This window comes from Phycodurus eques, chromosome 7, assembly GCF_024500275.1.
Source record: "Phycodurus eques isolate BA_2022a chromosome 7, UOR_Pequ_1.1, whole genome shotgun sequence".
Lineage (NCBI taxonomy): Eukaryota > Metazoa > Chordata > Actinopteri > Syngnathiformes > Syngnathidae > Phycodurus > Phycodurus eques.
In genome coordinates, this window is record NC_084531.1 from 30,319,771 (window position 1) to 30,337,859 (window position 18,089).

The following is an 18,089-nucleotide window of genomic DNA, read 5'->3' on the forward strand; positions in this document are numbered from 1 at the left end:
AAAGCACAAAAGCGAGCAAAATGAGTGTTGTTGTTGTTTTTAGTGTGTCGATTATGTAACGCGATCGTGTGATACCGTGGATCCAGGATCCAGGATGGACCTCCGGGACGAAGCCTTCCTCCTCCCCGGCGTGGGGGAGGAGGAAGGAAGGTGGGAGGGGAGGGGAGGGCCCCGTGGCCGCCCCCGCCCCCGCCCCCGCCCCCGCCCCCGCCCCCCGTCCCCCTCAAAGTTCCGCGTCGGGAGCTGGAGCGTCTCCGGCCCGCTTGGCTCGGTCGGCGGCAGACATGCATCCCCTGGGCAGGTCGTGGCTGCTCCTCGGCGGCTTGGTCCTCTTCTACGTCGTCTACCTCCTGTTCGGCGGCCTGGTCTTCTCCAGCCTCGAGCGCCCCGTGGAGGAGCGGCTCCGCCGGGACGCGGACGCCCTCAAGCGGGGCTTCCTGGTCAACCAGAGCTGCGTGTCGGCCGCCGCCCTGGAGCTCTTCGTGGGCCAGGTGCTGGCCGCCAACCGGTACGGCGTGGCGACCCTCCGGAACGCCTCCGCCGACCCGTCCAACTGGGACCTGACCTCGGCCATGTTCTTCGCCAACACGCTGGTCACCACCGTGGGTGAGTGCGGACAACTCGTTCGTCTTGTTTGCTCGCCTCCGTTCTTACCGTCTTCATTTCGACGTACGTCGAGAAGAAGTTGAAGAAGTTTGACTGAACGTTGCCACGTTGGCGTTTGCCTTTCGGCACATTCGTGTCACAAAGAAACGAAAAGACAACTTATGGCCGAAACTAATGAGACCTTCGGGCTCTCGACGTCTTCAAGCGCTTTAATTAGCGCGCTGCTCATTTGGGAGGACGTGGGCGACATTTTGGAAACAATCAATTACGTTGGGAGGTCCGTGATTTCAGATTGTCACTCCACTCGTTTCAAGGCCATGATGTGGACAGTTGGCAAACATCAATTGTGTTAGCACTTCTGTCATTTCTAATTGTCGCTGAAGGCAGCAGAAGACTTCACTGGAGACCAGGAAAAAAAGAATGTATGCATGTGTCTTAGCCCCCAAAACACAATCTGAAGCCACCCCCCTCCCCCTAAACGATTTTGTAGTGTTGCTCGGTCATGTGATTTCAGATTGTCACTGAAAGCAACTCCAGCCCTGCTGTAGGAAATGAAATGGATCAACTTCTTGCTTGCACTCGGGAGTCGCATGTCGCTAGCAATTGGACTTTTGCGGATACGGCAAACAAGTTTCACGACCGAGAGACGCTTTCCTCCGGGAAGTGCGCTCCCACGCGGACGTTTGCACGCTAATTCAAAGTCTGGCAAAATCAACTTGACCTTTCGTGCTTTTTAGCCTCGCCAGCCTCAAACGTCTCCGCCGATGTCGCGCTCCAAATGTTTGGTTGACGTTGAACTCTCGAAGCCTCAAATTCCTGGACGTGAGGTCCTCGTGACCGCCGAGCAGCGAGTGTCTCGTTTCGACCTCATCGGACGCAAGCGGAAGCTCGTAATGTCGCGTAGCGACTGTGACGGATAACGAGGCCGACGCTAAAGGCGAAGCTTAATCGGTTTCCTCAATGGTGTGCGTTTTTTTTCTTTCTTCCAAATGATGAAGTCAATCGAAAATTGACAGTACGTCTCGCACGATCGTCCGAGAACATCGGGGGGGGGGGGGGGGGGGGGTTCCTTGACCGATTGAATTGGGAGATTGCTACTGCGTATGTCGCTGAACGCCCCCCAGGTGTCATCCTGTTCTTCGTCCGTAAAATTAATCAACAGCACCTCTGCCGGTTGCAGACCAGTACTGCGCTCAATTCGGACATCATTCTTTCAATATCAATTTCCCGCAGACGATCATTCGGCGACGGACTCAATAAACGATGCTATTCCCTGGTCGGAACCGTCGGATTGGAATTCGCAAAACCTTGACACTCGGTCGTCAAATTGCGGATGGTAAAAATTGAACTAAAATCTGATTCATAATGCAAATTTATGTTTTAAGTTTTGCATCCGTTGTTGTTTTAAGCCGTTTGGACGGCTCTGGGACGGTCAGCCGCGCAGAGCGATTTGTTGCGGTCAATTCAAATATTGTGACCGTAAACGATTGGTTCATGGAAGAGTTTTAATATCTTTTAATACTCAATCGTATTCTTTTTGATTTGCTTAATCCTGCTCGTCAAGTGGGAAAAGACCCAAATAATTCAAAAATAGAGGACAGAAAAGAAAAAAATATTCGACAATTACGAAGAACAGATGAAAAATAAAGATTCTGGGTGAGAGGCGGGTACACCCCCAACTGGTCTCCAGCCAATCGCAGGGCACATAGAAACAAACAACCATTGGCACTCGCGTTCGCACCTACGGGCAATTTAGAGTCGTCAGTCAACCTGGCGCGCATGTTTTGGGGATGTGGGAGGAAAGCGGAGTGCCCGGAGAAAAGCCACGCACGCACGGGGAGAACATACAAACTCCGCGGCATTGAACCCCGGTCCCCACAACTGTGAGGCGCATGTGCTCACCAGTCGTCCACTGTGCCGCCACAGAGGGGGGGAGAGGGGGAGAGGGGGGGGGGGGACAAGTAGTTCGTAAAAACTAGAAAAAAAAATCTGATGAAAATGCACCTAACACCAAAATATCAGGAAAATGTAAAAACCCGATGAAAAATATCCTAATGTCGGAAAAATAAAGTATTAGAAAACAAGAAAAATATTTTACAATACTTGACAGTTAGAAAAAAAAAACGCGAGAAAAAAAATCCATGGAAAATACGTCAATAAAAAAAAGTATTAGAAGAAAAATAACAGTACTTAATAATCCACAAATGTTTTAAAAGTTGAAGTATTTTAGAAGAAAATGGAAAAAAATAAAAATATTAGACAAACATTTGATTAAAAATTTATGTGAGGGGAAAAAAAAAAAAAATGTTCACCAGAGTATTGGTAAAAACAAAAATCCTAAATAAAATATATGCAGATGTTATAAAAATATGTTTAGAAAAGTACAAAGAAGAAAAGGAAACTTGAAAAAGATATTAGCTACCAAAAAAAAAATATTTAGATATTAGGAAAACAAAAATGCTGGATGGAAAAATCCACACATTTTGGGAAATGGAAAACAATAAAAAAAAGAAAATGTCAAAATATTTGCAAATCGACACAAATGGAAAACATACCAAGATATTCCAAGCAAACAAAAACACTGGTGAAAAATACACAAATGTTGGCAAAGCTTTTGTGAACGTAAGAAATGTTTTGTGTCGTCTAGGTTACGGTCATACGACGCCGCTGTCGGACGCGGGCAAGGCCTTCTCCATCGTGTACGCGCTGCTGGGCGTGCCCTTCACCATGCTGGTCCTGACGGCGTGCGTGCAGCGGCTGATGTACCCGCTGGTGGCGGCGCCCCTGGGCCGGCTGCGGCGCGCCGGCCTGGAGGCCCGCCCGGCGGCCGGCGTGCACTTCCTGGCGCTGCTGGCGCTGGTGCTGCTGTGTCTGTTCGCGGCTCCGGCGGCCGTGTTCAGCGCGGCGGAGGACGGCTGGTCCTTCCTGGACGGCTTCTACTTCTGCTTCGTCTCGCTGTGCACCATCGGCCTGGGAGACTTTGTGCCCGCCGCCGGGCCTCAGCAGCAGTTCAGAGAGGTCTACCAGGTCGCCGTCATGGGTGAGTACGCGCCGCGCGTCCGCTTGAAGCGACCCGTTCCCGCCGTGACGCGTTTCAAGAATGTTCCTTCAGGTCGAGGTTCCCCGTCTTCAAATTGGACATTCGATTCAAACAAAATGCTTACAGTGGACGTTTTCGGGCAGGGCTGGGCAAAAAATGGTTTTGAATTGGATTTTTAAAACGCACGTCATTTGTAAATGAGGTTTAAAGATGAATAATATAGTTATTTTTTATTTTTTATTTTTTTTAAATGATTCATCCTCATTTTTAATGGTATTATTGAAATGTAATGGAGTTATAAGGGAACAATTATTTGAGCAAATAAAACTCTAAATGTAAATTTCAAATGCTTTGTTTCTTATATTTCAAACGCGGACAAACAGCGGCGTTTTCTGAGACCGTTCCCAGAAGCTGGCAGCGCACGCGGCCGCCACATGCCACGCTAGTGTGGCATGTGGCGGCAGAATGTCACTGCTGGACATTTTCTCATTTGTGTGTTTTATGACGTCACGACACTCCGCAGTGACTGCGTGCAAATGTCTTGCTGTCGTCTGGAACAAGTGGCCCAAATTGACTTCTTTTTTTTTTTTTTTTTTTTTTTTTTTTTTTTTTTTTTTAAACTGGCATTCAAAAAAAAAAAGATTCCCGTTGGCACTAATTAGCATTCACCTTTTGCTAAGCCACGCCCCGCAGAGGTAAACTGGCCAAGCACAGGAACAGAGGTCAGAGATGTTTTGAAAAGATTTGTTTATTTTGTTGTTTTACAAGCTAATTGTGTTTGAAAAGATTTGTGATTAGCCAGAAAGGTCGGATGTAAAAGTTTGATTTTGTTCCCTTCCCAAATCCTAAAACTAACAAAGAGACTCTGGCCGAAGCTAACGTAGTCGTCCGCGTTGTCATTTGAATTCCTCAAAAACCGACTGGTTGTTTTTTATGCTGTTAGTCAGTGAACCAAAATGCTAACCTTCATAATGGGACCTTTTAATGCAAAATGACATTCTTCTTATTTGAATTATACTGGCTTGCTCGTTAGATGCCCCCTGACGGCGACGTTTGAATAAGTATATATAATCGTCCCAACTTTCCCAAACTTTGGCGTCACGTTTCGCCCACTTTAGATGCCGTAGGATACAGCTGTGCGATATGGACATTTTATATCCTGATAACAATAAATGTACTGTTAATATATATTTTATAAATCAGATTAAAAAATATATTTTCCATCCCTTTATTAAAAAAACAGAATTTTGTTTGCAAATGTCTTATTTTGAAACAGTCTGCTTTATTATAATATTATTTACTGCTTTATTATCATAAATATAATTATTTACTGTTGAAAAGGTGAAATTCCGAGGATTTGGACAATGTTAAGTTAAACAAGGTCAGTAAATAATTGAATGATTTAATTTGATAAACCGAATTAGTTGCTGAGTAATTGCTTCATCGTAGCGCCTCCTCTTGTTTGTGTCCGCTCAAAGACATTTTCACCAGCAAATACAAACTTGCAAAAATTGCTGAGGCCCCCAAAAAGGGGGAGGAATTTGTTGGAATAATAAATAATAATAAGTGAACCGAGATAAATATTGTTGTGTGCGTGCCAGCCCACTAGGAGATGCTGTCACGTTTGCCAAAAGTCCGATTGACGTGAATGGCAGCTCGTGCTAAACTGCTTCTGAGCTCGTCGGTCCTCCATTTTCTAACAATGTTTCCGTGAGTCCGAAGAAGCGGCGGCGTTGCGTCCCGATCTCAGCACATGTGCTTCTGATTAGCAGCGACCGCTTTGGTCACGCTGCTCCTTTCGTTCTTCAGAGGCGGACGTCTTCTGTAATCCAATCAGAGCGCTCGCTGAATTGCCCTTTTTGTCTCCAAATGAACTGTGCGCGACCAATGGAGTCAGCTGAACAACGACAAGGGACGTATCCAACCGGTTGTCTTCAGATCTTTCACACCCACGACAAACGGTTGGCTTTACTGTCAGTAATGTCGAACCGAAGGTCTGATGGACTTTTGAATACGTTTTCATCAGAACCAGACCCACCCCAGTTGATCCCTTCACTCCAGCGTGCCAGGTACCAGTCTCTCGGATGTCTGCGGGGTTTGTGGGACAGACCAGACGTTGCTAGAAATGACTGGACTAGGACAGACCAGAAAGACCATCAGTAACTCTGAACTTCTGTAGGAAAGTCAAGACAGTCCTGGATGCAGGACAGGAAGATCTCAGCCAAACTGCTAGAGACTGGGTGGAGGACTGATTTGGGTCACGTGACAGTCGAAGCAACTAGAACAGACTAGAGGCTGCTAGAAACGACCCTGGACTAGGACAGACCGGGAAGACTATGAGTAACTACGAATTCCTCTAGGATAATCAAGATGGATCCGGATACATGGGAAAATATTGGACAATTTGGGAAATCTTAGGTGGATCAAGAACAGACTTTGACTGATTTGGATAAAACGACAGACTAGGTGAAACTAGGACAGACCTGGGAAAGAAACCAAACACTTAAGACAGATCTGTACACCATGGGACAAGAAAGACTGGAGACATCTACGACAGTTTGGAAGAGGCTCGAAAAACTAGAACAAAGACAGGCTACGAGCAAGTAGGAATTCCTAGGAGACTCCGATCTTCTAGGACAGACTCGAAGCAAATAGGATGTCCCACGAGCAATTAAGACCAATCTGGACACATGATAGGACAGCGAGGAACATCCAGGACAGATTGGTACAGTTCAGACTCGACTAAGATTTTCTAGGACTAACGCAGGCACAGGAGGTCAGACTAGAAGCGACGAGAAATTCCGGAGCAATTGAGACGGACACAATACGTCAGACAATGAACGCCAAGGACGAAATAGTACAAACTAGGAACATTTGCTAAAGTATAGGTAAGGACAGAGTAGAACAAATATGAAAGACTAGAAACATTTGCCATGGATCAAGATCAACAACAATAGGAGCAAATGAGAATTCTGGAAAAGAGGCACCAGGTAAGATTAGAATGAACTCGGTCACAAAACTAGTGTTTTGTTGTGTTGAGCAATTATTTTAGAGTTGGGACTATGTGACTTTGGATTCAGTTTCTGGGTTTTCATTGGTGGATCTTATCACGAGTGCTTCGAGCTCATTTGAATATTGAATAAGCGCATCGCCGTTCCTTCAAACGGAACAAAACGTGAACTAATCCCACAGCTGCTGTTCACCCTTGTGTCCTAATCCCTCAAATTTACGGGCTGTTGACATGTGGGCGGAGTTTTTCGTGCATGTGACCCAGTGGCCTTCAGACCAGGAACAGACCTCGTTTTCGTCACCTTTGGCATAAATTGGACTTCGGTCGTGCGATGTTGTGTTTTCAAGGGGACATCGTATGTCAAATTGACTTTTTAATGTGATGTATACAAGTCGGGTCAGGAGAGCCTGCAAAGCCGTCAAGTGTGGAACGGAACCAAGTCGGTCTTCGCCTGCCCACGTTATATACAAACAATTTGCTGGGAAAATGTCAAATTGCGGACATCTCGGAACGCACGTTTGAACGACTTTTTCCCCATGATGCCTTGCAGCGTACCTGTTCGCGGGCCTGATGATGATGTACCTGCTCCTGCGTACCTTCCACAAGATGGCCGACCTGCACGGCCTGACCGCCTTCCTGCAGCTGCCGCGCTGCGAGGAGTCCGAGCCGGACGAGGACCGCGAGCCCATCGTGGAGAACGGGCACGCCGCCGCCCGCAAGCGGCCCTCGTACGCCGCGATCGGCGAGCGGTGACACGGGAACCCACGCTCTACCTGGGAACTTTATATATTTAAAAAAAAAAAAAAAAAAAACACAAACGCACGACTTGAGTGGGGAATTGACTTTTTGGGGAAAGATTTGAGGTTTACAGTTTTTGGGTTGAACCTCCAGAGGAAGCCTCAGGAATGCTAAAGTGTTTTTCATGTTTTGTTTCCGTCACAGCTCACTGCTCCTCCTCCTGTGCTTTGAATTATTGACATGAAGAAAAATGGTTAAGTTTTCTTGATGGTGATTTAGGGCCAAATATTTCCGATAGCAACACTTGAGATGCACTTTAATGCTCACATTTTAACCAAGATGCTGCGCAAGAACTTCTTGTATTGAACGGAATGCAGATTGTTTGTTCAAGTAATAAAGATGTTGAATTCAATGTTCTGATTGTCAAGAACAATGTCATTATCACATTTTAATAAAAGTACAGGTGAAAAAACAATTACAACTCTTAAAAAAAGAAAATGTGATGTGGACATTTTGCCCTCCTTTATAAAACAGACAAGAAAAATGGTGTTAGTGGTAAGTTCTTGTAAAAACCAGACATTTGAGGCTTATTGGAACACTTTGTGTCAGTGAACAACCCCCCCCACCCCAAAAAACAAAACCTAATTTGCTCCGTAAATCATATTAACATTTCCCACCCAAAAAAAGTGCATTCACTCCAACAAGGAAACGGAGCCGAGAGTCTCAGCCGGAACTTTTGCGAATACCAAACGAGAGCACGGACCAAAAGTACATGAGAAAATCTCTTCAGAAGAACAACAGACAGAAAGATAAATACAAGGTGAAACTTTTCTTCACGGAAGATTCCACGCAACATTTTAGTGTTTCCACACTTGACGGCTGTCAGTTCATCTTCGTACGGTAACAGATTCATATTTATAATCATAAAGTTGCTTCGTTGTATGAAAAACATGTTTCAACATTTAGTCCACATCCTTGATGAGGTCCATGTACTAGTACGCTCTTCCTTTTAAATAGTAAGACAATTAAGCACACTAGTAGAAGTGTCTTACAAGTAACATCGCTTTCCACTACTAGTGCCACATTTGGCCTACAAGTATGCACTTAAAACTTGGGCCCAAACTCATAGGCATGTATCAGGCACTAGTAGCCACCTCATCAAGGACATGGAATAAATGCCCGACCAACTTTTAAGGCGCCTTGATATCCAGCTTCAAGTCTTCTTGTCATCACTAGTAAAAGTATTCAACACACTAGAATCACAACTGACTTACTAGTACCATTTTTTTCTACTACTGCATGACGTTACTAGTGGTTCAAAACTGTACCCTAGTTGACATCTGGGTACTACCAGTGCTGCACTAGATATTAACTAGTAGAACTTTATTTCACTAGTATTACAGTGAACTTCATTTTTTGGTGAGAACCTCCCCTCCTTTACTCAGCGTTTTTGGGCTCCCACCAGTCATGTCTACTATAAAAGTATTGCTTTGGCACCATCTGGTGGCATTTTGATGCCAAGGAACTGTGTTGCGCTGAGGGGAGGAGCTTCACTGCTTTGTCTACTAGGGGGAAAAAAAGTGCCTTTCTGCCATCTTGTGGCAGTTATAGGCAATTACAAACCTCTGTGGGGTGGGCGGCAATTACTCGATTTTTTTCCTTGCTCAAATAGAGGGGTTCGGTGTACTAGCAGCATGTAGTTGTTGACTACTGTACATTTTAGCCTCTCTAGTAGTTATCTACTAGTATGGTAAAGTTGCCCAACTCGTGTGCAGTATTGTCATACCGTTGTGGGAAAAAAAACATTACTAGTCCGACACATTTGTTGTACCAGTGGCTGAATTGCCTTACTAATGAGGACAAAGCCCGTACTAATACACAGACCTCAAAACGGATCTGAAGGCTCAAGACTAAATGCTCAAACAGCTTTCCATACTGCTTAGCAGCGTTGGGTTAAAATCTGACGCCCCCCTCAGGTCTCGACCAGCATGGTGACGAGGTGCTCCAGATCCAGCCCGTCCCTGAAGGGGGTCGGCGGCGAGCTGAAGGACGAGAAGGACGGCAGGCCCTTGGCGTCCCCGGGCGGGCGCCCGTCGCCCCGCAGGCCCAGAATCCCCATGTCCCTCTCCAGCTGGGACGTGTCTATGTCCTGGAACACGTCCTCGTCGGCCGTCACTTCCTTCAGGTAGCCGGACCGCGCCTCCTCGGCGCCGGCCTCCCACTCCATCGGGTCCGGGCCGTGAACGCCTCGGACCGGCGGCCTCGGCCACAACACGCCGGCGACCGGGCAGGCCTGCAGGTTCTCCAGAGACCTGAGGGCCGCCCGCGGCGTCAGGTGCGGCGCGCCGTCGTCCGGGCCGGTGTCCAGGCCGGTGAGGATGGACGTGACGGCGGGCGAGATGGTGAAATCGGGGTCGGCGGACAGGGAGCACCAGTCCTCCGCTTCCTCGGGCGCCGCGCCGCTCGACGCCACCCGCTGGCATTTGGCCGGCGACGGCAGGTCGTTCTCTCCGGCGGCGGTCGGCTGTCCGACGAGCGCAGGCGACGCCCGGCGGTCGGGGGAGGCCGCCCGACACGCTTCCACCTGCCGCAGGGTGTTGCTGATGAGGACTGACCTGCGCAGGCTGGGCTCAGGTAGCTCCTGGTCCCGTCGGTACTTGTGCAGGGAGACGCTGAACACGAACTGACGCTGCCTCTCCCACGCCAGGGCGCCGCACCCCCCGCCGCCTCCGGGCGACTCCTCGGAGGACGACTCCGGCTGGAGCTTGCGCTTGTGTGTCTTCATGATCATCTTCACGCTGCCGGGCAGAAATAGAAAGTAGCTCAAGTAACGATTATGGAAAGGACAAGGTTATTTCTTGGGGTCACTTCATCAAACTTGGTCATTGTGACCTGTACTTGATGGTTAACTGCCCCTCTCGCACACAAATTCACTGGTCCGTGTTTATAAAACACTCATTGGCACTCTCCGTTCCAGCAGTTTTAGTAATCGCTTCATTTCCTCAGTCCGCACTACTTTTGTCCCATTTTCTGCCCCAAACAACGATAACACTCACAAATAATAAAACTCACCTCATTCACCCCTACATCATCACTTAAAAGGTTAGTGAGGGATTCTGTCCACGATCATTGAACCCGTTTTGAACCTTGTATTCACCATGTGCTATAATGAAGACGTGCAACAATTAATCAGTTATCAAATTGCCACCCATTTTGATAATTGTTTGGAGCCCACTTTTGACCAAAATTGTCTAAATCCTCGGAATTTCAGCTTTTCAACAGTAAATATTCTCTGATATCTGGAGTCCTCCGTGAAAGCAGACCGATTATATTTTATGACAATAAAGTTCAAGTCTACATGTATTTATTAATCCATCCCAAGTGGGAGAGTGTTCGGAAGGCAATCCTGACTTTCTCACTCACTTAAGATGGCGGCTCCAAACATCCAACAGTTTCAAGTAAAAACGAACCTTTTTCATCACAATGTACGTTCCGATAATGTCAAACCACTCGCAGTACGACATGTGTTATTTTGCGCTTCACAAAACGCATTAAAAGACACTATATGGGCCGAGGCTAATGCTAACGGTGGCTGCTAACATGGCTAGCTGGAGCACCTGCCCCGCCAAAAACGGCTCAACTCTTTCTCTTTTTTTTCCCCTTCAAAATTATGGATTCATTCGTGTTAGTTTAAAATGGCAATACGCAGTTAGAACATTAACACTCAAGTTCGACGAAAATGAACATTTTAAATTCCCTAAAGAAAAAAAAAACATGTCCGAACGGTAGACTTTATAAAATAAGTTCCGTGTTACGACGTCATAGAATTGTGAGCCGTACATAGCAAAAGACAACAAGAAAACTAAAGGTCAATACGTTTAGTGTAACGTACCGGTCAACGGTTAAGTTAGAAAGCGAGGAGAAGTTTTGTGGGAAAAAGGCTTCATAGAGCAAAAACCGACCTGTTGCTTCTCCTCGGTGGTCTCCGACTTTTGAGCTAACGTCGAAAAGTGCTCATTAAAATGTCCTCTTTTCCTCTTCTCATGAGCAACAGAATTGAGTAAAAAGAAAAAAAAAAAGGAAAAAATGACAGTAACACACGATTGCGTTTAAATTTTAAAACGCTGCCACCGGTTTTTTTTGTGAGTCTTCTCCCGCCTGTGATTTGAGGGGAAAAAAAAAATTCTAGGGGTTGCTTTACTGGCTAAGCATTAGCCAGGTGCATCATGGGTAACGTAGTTTTAACACAACAGGCTCAAATTTGCCGTTTCTAAGTCAAAAAGCAGCAATTTGAGCGTTTAGAACGATGAACTCACAACTCGCGTTAAAAACACACCAATATAGACAAAATGAGCAATTTTCTACCGTTCTTTGATAAACTAGCGTGTCAATGCAAGTTGGGGGGCCGTAATTCCAACACGATGACATCACCGCTGAGACGACGGACTCCTTTCCACTTCACCGGAGCACAAGATAATTTAAAACACATCTAATGCGTCCATTTCGGTATTCAAAGTTACTGTACCACACAGTCAACAACGACGGATACATATAAACCGTTGCGAATTTCAACACGTCGATCGAAAAAAAAACCCTCCTGCTTCCGTAAAAGATGACAGGAAATAGATCGTTTAACATTCAAACGTCACGATAGAGTACCTAAAATTAGCCTCGTTGTTGCCACGAAGTCCCGCGGGTGCCGTCAAAAAGGATGTAAAAAGTTGACTATTTCAGAATTTAAAATCCACTCGTTCGACGTTTTCACCACATGAAACTCGGTCAGCCAATCAGTGAGTCAACTACCTGCCGGATGTTAAACGTCAGTTTTCAAAATAAACACACCAAGCCCTTAAACGTTACAAAACCATGCGTGTTACGAATGGCATATCAAATAATCAATTTAGGATTATGCTATGCTACTTGCTAGATGTATTTGTCGTAATGGGGTTGTCGTAGATTTGTTTTGAATTCTTACGCAAACCCACCAGTTTATGTATTGAAGGTTAAGTCTCTTTGATTTCCGGTAATGCTTCTCCCTTCTTCCTGGGCGTGATTTTTAACTTCGCGGAACTGAAACAACATGTCCGACGACTAAATGAATCTATCAACGCACGACGCTACGCGATAAAGTATGAAGTGTGCGGCTAGCTCGGCTGCTACAAGTGTGACGTTAATGGCACACTTTGACGAACCACAACGTGGCGTCCACGTCTGGACGACTCGTGCGCGATAAACGGAACTGACGCACAGAGGTTTCCGCATGGCTTATTTTATTTTATTTTGTATTATAATGTTTTTTTTTTTTACATAAAGCTTATACAGAAACTGAAAGAACGCGTATTAAGTATAGACTACAGCGAACAGTATACAAACAAACAAATGAAAGCAAAACAGCCAGGGGTACTTCATACTTCACTTGTATATTAAATTAGTTTCCATTATTAATTGTTGTTACAGCCTTTGATACTAATCCGCATGGCTGCTAACTTTAATTTCGAAGCTCCTACAAAGGAAATCATATGCCCCCCCCACCCCCTCATTTATAACATTTCCAACATGTATTAGGAACATGTCTGTAACGTGTCTTTATCAAATACCCCAAAGATCAAGAATTATAGACATTTGACTTTTTCTCCACCATGTCAACAAATTCACAAAGCAATTCTGTGTCGTTTATAACAAGCTACCACTTATCGCACTAAAGGTGAGCGTCCATAGCGATTGTAGTGAATCGTCCCCCCAAAATTACCACATTACTTTTACACACTACCTTTTATTGCTCGGTGACAGTTTTTCTCAATGTCTTTCTGCCTCCAAAGTGTTCTCTGTCAATTGACTGTCCGTCGTCGTGCTCGAGCGGCTCCAACTACCGGAGACAAATTCCTGGTGTGTTTTTGACATACTTGGCAAATAAAGATGATTCTGCTTCTGATTGTCACGTGTGAATGTGAAGGCAGCATTTCACAACCAAGTCACCAAAATACTTTTGATCATTTAGTGTAGCGGTGCGCAAACACAAACATCCCCCGCGGCCTTGCTCCACTTTGCGAGCAAGGCCGAACGTTCAAATAAGAAGACGCTAATTGCTGCTAACGCGAATCTGCGCAACACCGCAGCTCTGTTTCCCGTCCGGCTTTGACCAATGTGGTTCTTCTGCTCTGGAACTTTGTCCCATCTCGCCGTCAAATTGTGTAGTGGCGGGATTATGTAAATTAGCTCCATTGTGACATTGCAGTGGGGCAGATTAGAAGGCCCCGCCCGGTCACAGACACGTTTACAAACACTGTAGTCATTTTATAGAATGCTTGTTTAATTTCACACTTAATGGGTGGCCGACTGGTTAGCACATCTGCCTCACAGTTCTGAGGTTGCGGGTTCAAATCCCGGCCTCGCCTGTTCGGAGTTTGCATGTTCTCCCCGTGCCTGCGTGGCTTTTCTCCGGGCACGCCGGTTTCCTCCCACATCCCAAAAACATGCGTGGTATATTAATTGAAAACTTTAAATTGCTCGTAGGTGTGAATGTGAGTGCGAATGGTTGCTTGTTTATGTGTCCTGCGATTGGCTGACGACCGGTTCAGGGTGGACCCCGCCTCTCGCCAGAAGATAGCTGGGATAGGCTCCAGCATGCCCGCGACCCGCGTGAGGAGAAGTGGTATGGATGGGTGACCTCAACTATTTTTCTACAGACATGAAATGTCCCGTGCTATCAAAATCATTTTTTCCCCCTACTGTTTTATGCATATCCTAGGTTCAAAATCAGTCTGTGACATGGTTTAAGTTTGACATCTATGCAGTTTGCGGATTAAATAAACATCATAAGGCTTGCAAAACAGGTGGATTTGAAATCCGTCATTCTGACATTTTGTCAATTAATATTATATTTAATATTCCTGCCCACTTGGCGGTTGCTACACGCCGACTCAACTCAGCTGAACGGCAACACGGCATTTCCAGGTTTTGAGTGTGCGAGTCTCAGCTGTTGCCAAGCCATACAAATACAGTCTATAAAGTATAAATATGTTGTGTTTTACAACAATGCTGCATCATATGTATCATTTACAATGCGGCGAACCTTGCGGCAATTGTCGCCCAAATGTGCGCGAGCGATGAATGTCGTGTACCGGTTATGCTCAAGTGAACATAAAACAGGACAAACTTAACCTCAAAATATCCCCCTCACGGTCCCCATCAGTGGGCCAAAAAGCCAACAGACGCGAAGGATCCAAATGCAACGCCGCTTGGCCGCCACAAACCCCGGTGACATCACAAAGGACCAACAAGAGCAAAGCTGTTTTCCATATTGAAGTCCAAAATAAAAAGCAATCCAATCAGAGCAAAGCTTATTTACATCGCGACTATTAATGAGAAATGTGTCCGTCTCAACCGCCAGGCGTAAAAGACCAAGTGGAATCGCTTGAAAATGGGCATCCTGGGCATTATCTTGCAAACCCGATAAAGATCATCAAAGATTATGAAGAAAAAAAAAATGGATGGCTCGGCACCTTTAAAGTTGGCTTTCCATAAATGTCCCCTTTAAAAACGTACCGACGACGACGATGAAGTCAAAGCAATTCATACGAGCCATGTGATGATGGTACATTTATGTTGTTACTGCCTTTTCTGTCCCCGGTGATTTCTTACAGACAAAGTGAATAGTTGTGGAAAAAAGACATCGCTGCAGTGTGTTTTGAGGAGATGCTCGCAGTGCTGGTTTTTAATAACTTAGACAACATTGAGGTGACATTATTGTGACACTACAGCGACAGAACAAGAGTCACACCGTGTCCACGTCCAGTCCGGTCCGGTTCATTCCCGATTGAATTGCACTTTGGAAACACGACCACTTCTTTTGTGTCTTGTGTCTGATTCAGAGTCAGTGGATTTGTCCACACTCAGGAAGGGCAAACAAAAACCGTCCCGCTCAGCTCTGATTGGATAGAAAAAACAAAATCACTTAAACACGAGATGCTGAAAGTTTACATTTGGTGGATAGAGAGGAAGGTCTCCCTCATTTTTCCTGCAAAGAGTATAAAAAAATAAAACACAACTGAAGTTCTAAGGTGTTTTGGTATTGAATATACAGTAACTACAGTACAGACTTCTTTTGTGTGACAATTAATTACATTTTATTCCAGTGGGACATCTTTCTTTAAAGGCATTTTATGCAAAAAAAAAAAAAAAAAAAAGTGACTAGCAATTAGAATGTGTATGGAAAGCCGTTTGAGCATTTAATCCATATCTTTGATCTCTAGTTTAAGGTGCATGTACGAGTACGCCGTCTTTACTAGTAAGGCAATTCAGCACACGAGTAGAATGACTGCGTCTTACTAGTAACGTTTTTCCTCTACTGTATGATATTTGTGCACGTTAGTTGGGAAACTTTGGCATATCAACTACAGGTTACTAATGAGGCAAAGCTGGACACGAGCTGACATCTGTGCACTGCTAGTACTACGAGTGAAGCGTTAGATGTTAACTCGAAGAATTTTTCACAAAGCGCATACTAGTACATGGACCTTAAGCTGGATATTGAGGATATCGAATAAATTCTCAAATAGCTTTATGCAAAGTCGTTTGAGCATTTTCAGTATTTAATATCCTTGATCAGGAGGCTACGAGTGCGTGACACATGGCAACTAGTTGGACCTAGTATTGTTACTAGTGCAACGCAGTAGTTTCCTATTAAGGTGTGATTGCGTAGTACTAAGCCAAAAGCGGCCCTCATAGTGGAAAAAAAACTTGTTGTTGTACCAGTGCACTGAATTTTCTCACTAGTGACGACAAAGCATGTACTAGTGTATGGAGCTTAAACTGGATATCAGGGCTACTGAATTAATGCTCAAATAAATTTAAAGAAAGCGGAACATTTATTCCATATCCTTGATAAGGAGGCTACTAGTGCATGACATGCCTAATAGTACATAGTAAGTATACTGTGTTGGAAAGTAGTAGTAGTAGTAAATGCATGTTGGTAGGCCAAAAGTGGCACGAGTAACGGAAAAAAACATTAATAGTAAGACAGTCATTCTACTGGTGAGGCCGCGTTGTTGTACTCGTGAGCTGTAGTAGTTCTGGTACAATGCCGCAGTTGTCCTACTAGTGAGGACAAAGAGTGTACTAGTACATGGACCTTAAAATGGATATTAAGGACATGGAATAAATGCTCAGATGTCTTTAAAGCCGTTTGATCATTTAGTCAATATCCTTGATAAGGAGGCTAGTGCGTGACTTGGCTACTAGCTGGGGGTAGAAGTGTTACTAGTGAACTACTGTAAGGTTAAACAGCGTACTAGTAGTGGGAAAAATGACGAGTAGTAGGACAGTTGCTCTACCGATGAGCCAGAGATGTTCAACTAGTGCGTTGAATTGTACTACTAAGCAGGACGAAGCGCACACTAGTACACAGACCTTCAGCTGGACATCAAGGATATGGAATCAACGTCCCTTCATGTAAAATAAAGGGCTTGTCGGAACAAGTGAGCGCTTCAGTAGCTGAACACGTTTCGCCCCAACAAGTTGTTACACGGACGTTTAATTCCGCTTTAAAGTGAGCCGGACAAACCCCCCAAAAAAGAGAAAGTCACCTGTCAGGTCTGCTTTTTAACCACATCCGAAGCGTCCCAAAACGCATCAAATGTGGCGTTCGCTCGCCGCCGCAACGCTCCTCTCCTTCATAGAGAAAAATAGAACACTATATTTTACATGAGGACTCAAACGCAACGCAACATCTATTATTTTACAAGAGCAACAATGAGAGCGAGCGCACGGCCCGTGACGTACAGCAGTGTGGAAAAGTCACTTGGGAGTCTCGCCGTCCAGACCGCGGAGGCCGGCGAAACAAGCGCCGCCGGAAGGACCGCGAGGCTCGGGGTGATCACGTGATCGTCCGCCGGTCCTTTTATGGTCTCGGACAACCTGCGAGGTCGCCGCTTGTGCGTTCAAGAGGGCCGACGAGCGCAGCGCTTGTCGAAGTGAGGTTCCGCCGCATCGTTTGCATCGATTACTTGGTGTCATTTGGAAAAGTCAACGGCTACATGTGGGGACCAAATGCGATAAAGTCCTTCAAATAAAAAAAGCTTTGTGACGTATCACCACAGAAATCTGACATCCCTGCATAAATTGTCTCGTTTTTTCAAGAACAAAAGGCAAATTAATCCAGCAAAAAGTTGTAAAAATAAAAGGCGTAATATTATGAGAGTAAAGTTGTAGTTTTTAAATTGACTTGTGATGACGCGATTCCCTCGTTAAACTTCGACTTTCGGAATCGTACTATTCCGACTTTAGTTTGGAAAATTACGACTTTATTCTCGTAACATTACGACTTTTCTCTCTAAAAAATACATCAAGTCATCCTAACTTTACGACTTTGCATCGGAAATAGACCACTTTTTAATTTCTCTAGCATTCAGGGGTACAATATTACTGCGCATATTTGGGATTCCGATTTTTAATTTTTTTATTTGTAGTTTTTGTGCTCAGGCCACAGCAATAAAAGTATTACTTTGGTGCCAAGCAACTATGCTGAAGTGAATTGAAGAACATTTTGAAAAACGTAGTTTTGCTGCTATTTGGAGGCAGACCGATGCCAAGGAACTATCTGAAGTGAGTTGAAGAGTTTAGTTTGGACAAAAATAGTGCTTTGCCACCAATTGCTTGCATCGTTTCGCTGTTGACGGCAGGGCTCAGTCATTGTTA

General features: G+C 45.2%; 2 protein-coding genes across 5 annotated transcripts; one reads left to right on the forward strand and one right to left on the reverse strand.

The window, feature by feature from the left end:
* Window positions 1-22: 22 nt before the first annotated feature.
* kcnk6 (potassium channel, subfamily K, member 6) lies at window positions 23-7,806 on the forward strand. The gene is made up of 3 exons (XM_061682619.1): window positions 23-606; window positions 3,254-3,646; window positions 7,207-7,806. The coding sequence occupies exons 1-3, from the start codon at window positions 285-287 to the stop codon at window positions 7,407-7,409; spliced, it is 918 nt and encodes a 305-aa protein (XP_061538603.1). The 5' UTR covers window positions 23-284; the 3' UTR covers window positions 7,410-7,806.
* sertad3 (SERTA domain containing 3) lies at window positions 7,794-18,010 on the reverse strand. 4 transcript variants are annotated; one of them, XM_061682620.1, is made up of 3 exons: window positions 17,175-18,010; window positions 16,979-17,063; window positions 7,794-10,192 (listed from the first exon to the last, which is right to left on the reverse strand). In XM_061682620.1, exons 2-3 carry the CDS (start codon window positions 17,023-17,025, stop codon window positions 9,367-9,369), a joined length of 873 nt encoding a protein of 290 aa, XP_061538604.1. In that variant the 5' UTR covers window positions 17,026-17,063; window positions 17,175-18,010; the 3' UTR covers window positions 7,794-9,366. The 4 variants fall into 4 exon arrangements, with proteins under 4 accessions (XP_061538604.1, XP_061538607.1, XP_061538605.1 ...); XM_061682623.1 differs by lacking the exons at window positions 16,979-17,063; window positions 17,175-18,010 and adding an exon at window positions 11,287-11,367; XM_061682621.1 differs by lacking the exons at window positions 16,979-17,063; window positions 17,175-18,010 and adding an exon at window positions 12,054-12,183 and having other exon boundaries at window positions 7,795-10,192.
* Window positions 18,011-18,089: the final 79 nt, after the last annotated feature.